Source organism: Abramis brama (genome assembly GCF_963993115.1).
Source record: "Abramis brama genome assembly, chromosome: 1".
Classification (NCBI taxonomy): Eukaryota; Metazoa; Chordata; class Actinopteri; order Cypriniformes; family Leuciscidae; genus Abramis; species Abramis brama.
The window spans coordinates 23,581,243-23,589,118 of NC_139963.1; the positions used below are offsets into that span (position 1 = coordinate 23,581,243).

General features: G+C 48.6%; 1 protein-coding gene across 1 annotated transcript; it reads left to right on the forward strand.

Annotated features, from left to right (window-relative positions):
• Positions 1-389: 389 nt before the first annotated feature.
• LOC311081073 (uncharacterized protein) lies at positions 390-5,747 on the forward strand (the record flags this gene model as incomplete). The annotated part of the gene is made up of 2 exons (XM_084111469.1): positions 390-2,070; positions 2,137-5,747. One exon carries the CDS (start codon positions 390-392, stop codon positions 1,842-1,844), a length of 1,455 nt encoding a protein of 484 aa, XP_083967595.1. The 3' UTR covers positions 1,845-2,070; positions 2,137-5,747.
• Positions 5,748-7,876: the final 2,129 nt, after the last annotated feature.

Consider the following 7,876-nt stretch of genomic DNA (forward strand, 5'->3'; position numbering starts at 1 on the left):
AATGGGATTGACTATCAGTATGCAGATATGATACTTTTTTGTTAAATCGTGTTTGTAAAATAATGGCACTTTGAAATGAGTTTCTGTGATTTTCTGTCAGAGCTGTGGCATGGATTTGAGTTCGCCCAGGGTTCCCTTTCGAAAGGGAACTCTACACTACGTCAGAATGACGCTATGGGGAACGCCTCAGGCGTGACAGGTGTCTGAAATCACTATCAAATCACGGCAATCACATTGACCGGCGACAGCCCGTGAATCATTAACGTGAATGATTAACGTGCGACCTGCAAGTATAAAAGGGCGCCTTGCAAACATGACAAACATCTTTTTCGTCTTCAGGGACTGTCTGTTTGAAAATATCGCTGGAAAAGTCGGCAAAGAAAGAGAAAATGAAACGCACGGAGAAGGCTGAAAGCTTCAGGAAGTGTGCGGATCCGTGCCCAAGGTATTTGACGCCGGGTGATTCACACGAACTGTGCGTTCTCTGTCTGGGCAAAGAGCATGCACAGGCGGCTCTTGAGGGAGCTGTCTGTGCAAACTGTGAGCGTTTTGCGTTGAAAACGCTCCGCTCTCGTCTAGCCCTCTTCTCGAGTGAGGAGGGCTCACCATCTGTACCTCGTGGCTCAGGTCCCGCTCGCGCTGAGGCAGAGCGGCGACTCGCGTCATGGGGTTCCCAGAGGGATCTCGCCGATCGTCTTGAGAGGGTTGTTAACCTCTCAGATGATTCGGCGGATGACGAGGGTGAGTTGCAGGTGGATGACGAAGAGGATTTTTCTCCTACTGTTCCTGCAACAGATGCTCTTCAGGACGGGCAGGTGATGGATGATGAGGAGGTCATTCAGGTGGACCCTGAACCCTCTCAGCCACCCTGCCCCGTGTATGCTGAGCTGCTGGATGTAATGGAACGCGCCACTGACAGGTTGCAACTGCCATGGCGGCGCGTTAGGGGAGAAGTTGTTCGTGGCAGGCTGGACGATCGATTTCTCCCCGGCCATAGACCACCAGCTCAGGCGAGCCTTCCATTTCTTCCTGATCTCCATACTGAGATCGAGAGGGCATGGAAGAACCCATACTCTGCTCGGATCCACCGACATCAGCGGGCTAGTTTCGCTGATGTTGAGGGGATCAGCGAGTATGGGTATGTGTCGATGCCGCCCATTGACGAGACGTTTGCGAACCATCTCGTGTCTGGGCGGGCGTCGGCACTGAGTGCTCCAGCCCTGCCATCCAAACCGCTCAAGACCACAGCGCGTTTGAATGGCAGAGCATACACGGCAGCGGGTCAGGCCGGTGCTGCCCTGCACACTATGGCGGTGTTGCAGGCGTACCAGGCCGACCTGCTGGGGGATCTCGACCAGGGGGCAGGGCTGTCCCCTGAGGCGGTGGCTGAGCTGCGCCGCACCACAGATCTTTCTCTCCGTGCCACTAAACAAACTGCCGCTGCGGTCGGTCGATCGATGGCGGCAATGGTGGCCACGGAGAGGCATCTGTGGTTGAACCTGGCTGGCATCGGGGAGAAAGAGAAGGCCTTTCTCCTTGATGCACCGGTTTCGCCCTCTGAACTTTTTGGCACCTCCGTGGAGGCGGTGGTTGGAAAGTTCAGGGAGGCGAAGGCGCGCTCAGCGGCGTTTAAGACCTGTATACCGCTGAGATCCGGATCCGAGCCCAGACAGGCGGGAGAGCCTGGCCCTTCACGACCCGAGGGCCGTAGACAGGGTCAGAGAGCTAGTGTCGCCTCTCGTGCACCCCCTCCATGTAGGAGCAGGTCACAGAGGAGGCGTGACTCCCGCAGGAAAAAGAAGGATCTGAGGGAGGTGATCCAGTACAAACGATCACAGCGTTAGTGATGGATCATCTCCTGGAGGGCTGTTACTATCCCAGCCCTCTCCTCTTTTTCCCGACTCCCCAGGCGTTTCTTACACCAGGCCTGGGGCTGGGTCTATGATGAGAACAAGGTTCTGATGGCCCGCCTCGGCTTGGTTGGTGAGAGCGCCTCTTTCAGGCATGTAAAGTGATGGACCCCAGGTTCATAAAGAACTCTCTGGCGAGTCTTCACTCCGCACGCCGCAGGTGAACTGGTTGGTTTTTAATATAATTTCTGTGTGTATACTAACACTGATTTGTATTTCTCTACAGACCTTGTTCCCTGTATAGACCTAGGGAGTCATTCTTAGAGGAGCAATGAGAGGTAAGGTATTGGAACTTCAGGGCCCTGAAGCCCCCCCCCCCAGCTTGTGGCTAGAACGATTTAGGGAGAAGCTCAAAAAAAGATTTTGCTCCCGTGTGAGTATGAGATGGCCTTCCTGTCATGACATTTTTATGCGTGGTGGGCCACCACTCATTTCTATTTAGCCTCAGGGCTTTTAGCCACCTAGGGATAGAGTAGTTGGTCTTCCTAATAAAAAAAAAGAGCTTTTTTGCTTTAGGTTTAGACTGACGCTGGTGCTTCAGATAGATCTTAGGTCTTACCTATTGGTTTGTGACCTTGGTATCCTGAGTACTTCGCTCCCCTGAGCTCTGCAAAAGAGGTGTCAGTAGGTTGAGTGTTTTACAGCCTCTCAATCAAGTAGGCTGTGGCTCCTTCGAGCCCTCAGGTAGATCTATGCTTATAGGTCGGCCCTAACCCGGGCCGCCTCTGTAGCTGGCCTAGGCTATGTTTGGGATGTTGGAGGCGTTCTGCTAAGTATAGCTGCCGCATTCATTATGTGTTAGGCTTCCTCCCCGAGATTTCAGCCTCCTCCCTTAAATGGGAGTTGTTGGCCAAGGCCCGCCCCTTTCACTGCATTCAGGGGTGATAGAGTAATGCAGGGTGGTAGTTGAGGTATGATCCTTCAGGCAGGGTCAGGCTGTCTTTCGCTCTGCGATGTGATAGTTTGCCAGACCCTGCCGAACAGAGCTACTTGTTTTTAGGCCTCTAGAGCTGGCTCCACTCAGCCCATTGAGCTGAACCGCTCGAACGATGGGTGAAAGTTGGTTGGCTTGCAAGCAAGCCCCCGCTCCCCCAGGCTGGGCACAGGACAAATCCCTGTCACCCTTTGGAGCCACTTGCAGGCCCGCTCCCTGTCTAACATTTCAGGGGCATATGGTGTTACTCCCCCGCTAACGCAGGGTAGTTTTGAGTAATCCATTCTCAGCTCTGTATTATCTACCTCACACCATGATGGCTCCGGTTGAGCAGGGAGTTCTAACTACATTTCATTCCGGTATTTGAACTCCGCTCCCTTGAAGCCAGAGCATTGCCATGAGCTGATGCCCATGCATTTAGTAGGTAGGCCCTTAAAATGGGGCCTCCACTAGGCAGAGTGGCGTATGTTGTACTCCCCTGCTATGAGGGTATTGCTTTTTGCTGAGTACACTGCCTTTGGCAATGTGATTAGGTACCAGGATGCTGTAAGCGCTGTAGTAACAGTTTTTCTGCCTTGAAGGCTGCACAGTTAGGTAGTAGGCCCCAGCAGGCCTCCTTGACCGGGTAGCCCCTAAAATAGGGCTCTTAGGCCAGCTCACCTTCGGTGGTTGGCCCTGGTAGTTCGGGCAGAAGGCTCACTGCCGAGTAGTAGGCCTTAACAGGCCTCCTCGGAGGTGGGTCACAACATTGTGGAACATACACTAGGACAAAACTATAGGAAAAGTTTTTTAATAGTATGGTTCCAGCAGTGTTCGTTTAAGTAGCAGAATAGACTCGCTATCAGCTAGTAGGCTCGACCAGGCCTCCCTGTTAGGCGAGTCCCCAGCAGCAGTCACATCCAGCTGATTAGACTGTTTCAGGTAGTAGGCCTCTTCAGGCCTCCCTGAAGATGGGCTCCCACGTTTTTTGTGGTGATCAGGTAGTAGGCTTTACTAGGCCTCCCTGAGGGCTAAATCCCTCATACTGTGGTATTAAGTGGGGTTGAACTATCAGGTAGTAGGTCTCATAAGGCCTCCCTGAAGGCAAAGCCCCATAGACAGTCAACTGGACTGCCAGTCTGGCCCACTGTCAGCTGTGGTTTTCAGGTAGTAGGCCTCTCCAGGCCTCCCTGAAAGTAAGCTCCTTCATGTCATGGTTCTCTGGTAGTAGGCCTCACCAGGCCTCCCTGGAGTTGAGTTCCAACATACCTTGAGTTTCCACTTAATGTGGTTTTCTGGTAACGGGTAGTAGGCCTCTCTAGGCCTCTCTGTAAGTGAACTCCCATGTACTGTGGTTATCAGGTAGTAGGCTTCATTAGGCCTCCCTTAAGTTGAGCTCCCACATTTTGTGGTTGTCATGTAGCAGGCCTCTCCAGGCCTCTCTGTAAGTGAACTCCCATGCACTGTGGTTTTCAGGTAGTAGGCCTCACTAGGCCTCCCTGAAGTTGACCTCCCACATACTGTGGTTATCATGTAGTAGGCCTCTCCAGGCCTCCTTGGAAGGTTAGCTCCCACTGACTGTGTGTTCCACTGAGCATGGTTTTTCAGGTAGCAGGCCTCTCCAGGCCTCTCTGAAAGTGAGCTCCCACGTTTTGTGGTTATCAGATAGTAGGCTTCACCAGGCCTCTCTGAAGGTGAGCTCCCACATACTGTGGTTGTCAGGTAGTAGGCCTCTCCAGGTCTCCCTGAGTAGTTTCACTGTGGTGCTGGGTTTTGTAAGCTAGTGGCCGCTTACTTTCAGTTTAGCAGACCTTATCAGGCAGCTACCGAAGGTGAGCTTGCGCCCTGGCTCGACTCAAGTTTTATTCTCTGCTACGGGTTCCCTCCTGGAACCTCTTTATCCTGCTACAGCCTGGTTGCCTACCAGGTAGATCTAATGCTCCCCTCACTGAGGGTCAGTATGAGTATGTGGTCTCCTGGGCCTGGTCAGTCGGTCGTAGGCCTCTCATGAGGCCTCCCAGTTAGATCAGTCCTTAGGCCCTCACAGGCCTCCTTAGTGTTTTGAAACACAAACACTGGGTTGATCCGTGGATCGAGTAGAGAAACTCCCCTCGATGGCAAGGGTTGTAAAGCACTATGCTGAGTCATACTCTCCAGGATATCCCGTCTCTGAGATCCGGTCCGAGTGGTTCACTGCCTGCTTCGCAGTCCCTCGGGTTGGATGCCTTCCTAAAGGTAAGTGTCCAGAGGCTCTGTCTTCGGACAGACAGGAAGTGGCCAGACTGCAGTGTCTTATATAGTGACACCAGGTCAGGCCTGCCTGGTGGCATTTCAGGTGGCACGTTCCCCTGAATAGTGACTGGCTGGGGTTCCCTCAGGTTCCCTAGCCACATTCCCTAGAAGGGACCCCTTCTAAGAAGTTGAAGTTGTGGTCCTAGGCCCTTGAGCAGGCCCAGGTAGACCTTTCACTAAACTATGTTTATGAAGGTTTTCTGTGGTATCATATAGCTTGGGCTATGACCGTAGGGAGTGCTGTCACTGACAGCCCAGTGTGACCTGGGGGTGAGTGGTTCTAGCGTTCATTTGAATTGCCGGTTCTGACAGTTGTCACTGCCTTTGGGCATGCACTCCCCTTAGCATGGTGGCGTTGGTATATCGTTCCCCATAGCGTCATTCTGACGTAGTGTAGAGTTCCCTTTCGAAAGGGAACGTCTCAGGTTACGACTGTAACCTATGTTCCCTGAGAACAGGGAACGAGACACTACGTCTTCCTGCCATGCCTCGGGGCCTGCCTGCAACAGTCCCTTCAGACGATAGGATGTTTGTCATGTTTGCAAGGCGCCCTTTTATACTTGCAGGTCGCACGTTAATCATTCACGTTAATGATTCACGGGCTGTCGCCGGTCAATGTGATTGCCGTGATTTGATAGTGATTTCAGACACCTGTCACGCCTGAGGCGTTCCCCATAGCGTCATTCTGACGTAGTGTCTCGTTCCCTGTTCTCAGGGAACATAGGTTACAGTCGTAACCTGAGACGTTATATGCCTGTCCTGTTCAGCCTCACTCTCCCTGAACTTTCCAAAATAATAATAATAATAATAATAATAATAATAATAATAATATATTTAAAATAGTTACCCTTACGAAAAGAAGTTTATTCAAGTGTACTATCAGTATACTAATTTTAAACTAAAAATAAGAAAGTACTTTCAGTGTACTTTTTATGTACTTCTCAGAAATTTAACTTAAAATTGCACTTAAGCATGACATACTGACAGAAAAGTCTAAGTATATTTGGCCTATACTTGTACACCACCTTTTGATCAAGATTAACTTAAAAATATTCTAGTATAGGCTTGGCTGTTGTGTTTACACTTTTGATTGAGTAGCCTATTAAAAACTTTCTACAGATATGTTCCTAAAGCTGGGTGCACACTGTGCGATTTTGGCCGTGAGTTGGCCATCTGAGACAAATTTTGCAAATCCTAAAAGAATCCTCTGTTCCTAGGCTAAAATCTGAAGTTTCAAATTTTACCTCCGACGAAATTCTGGAAGTGTCAGAAGATTTTGACTCTCCTACGGCGATCGTCAAATTGTCTTCGTTTTTCAAGACAAGCCATGAGCAAAATTAACGTTAGAGACTTATTTGTAGCCACCATTTCAATCCTGCGTGTAATGCAGCTCACTGTGAACGAACGTGTCATTGATTGACGATGTAAAACTCCGGACATTTTTTCTTGCGTGCGTGCATCCGTTTTTAACAGGTCTTGACTGTCGTACAGTCTGACATTAATGACAACTGAGATCTTACAGTGTGACATGGATTACAGCGATGATCATGTTCGTACAGTCTGACAAGCAACAAGCGTAAAGGACTATTATAAATCGCACAGTGTGCACCCGGCTTAATTCTGAGTATAAGAATTTTTGTGTAGGCTAGTCCACTGGTAGTGTAGCCTACATAGGAATTTACTTCAAATCTACTTTTTCCCCTCCATTGACTGAATTTTCAGACTATCCATGTTTTCACTGTTATATGATAGGGGCGCTATTACGCATCATCGCATCGCATCGAATCTTAACGGGATGTACTTCCTGAAGGCTGCTAAATGTGCTCTCACCTCCCTGAATCTCCCCACCACTGACTCAACAGAGGTCCCAGAGCGAGTGAGTCCAGAGTGCAGAGTCACATGTGAGATCGGGGGATTAAGGAGAAATGTTACACTTCACTCTGTTTTTTATTTATTTAACACTTTTAACCCTTTTAACCCCACTGCAAAATCTTCAGTTTTAAATGAACACTTGTGTGTCCACACTACAGAACTGTTGTTCCATACAGGAACTGGAGCAGTGTTGAAGTTAATGATATTATTCAGTGATTAATTAGCTGATGATTGAGCATTAGGGATGAACACCTGATGTTAACAAGCAGAATCACTGAAGGACAGAGGAACAACAAGAAGATAAAAAAGCGAAACACAAGAACTACAACTGACTTCAGCCACAGAAGACATTAAATCTCTGAAAATCTCTGCAGAGGAGGATTAAACAACTCCAAAAATAGCATTACCAGCTTCACTTATTACTAACCAGATTGACTTTATTTATTGTTGTATTATTATATGTCTATTATACATATGTCTACAGAAATTCCTATTGAGAATTAACATAGGTTTAGATGTTGTTTTGTTTCATTTGACGCTATGGAGCTCAGTGTTTGCTTTAGTTGGGCTCTTGACCCTTGACTTTAACATTAGTTTTTCTTTGGCTCCTGTAACTCTGTGTTTTTAAGAGACATTTGTTGTGGCAGAAACAAAGCCAACAAAAATGAGATCAGGTGTTGCTGATTATGATGTCATCACATAATGTTTACTGTCATCCTGTGTCTAATCCTTTATCAAAAATGTGTTGTTTTAATACAGCTTATTTTTTATTACTACACAGAGAAACTACAGAAAAAGATCGAGCAGTGCTGCGCAATTAGTTATGAAGGATTTTTTGAACTCATCATTCTCTAAAGAAATTTGATCTATGGCTTCTGACAGACAAACA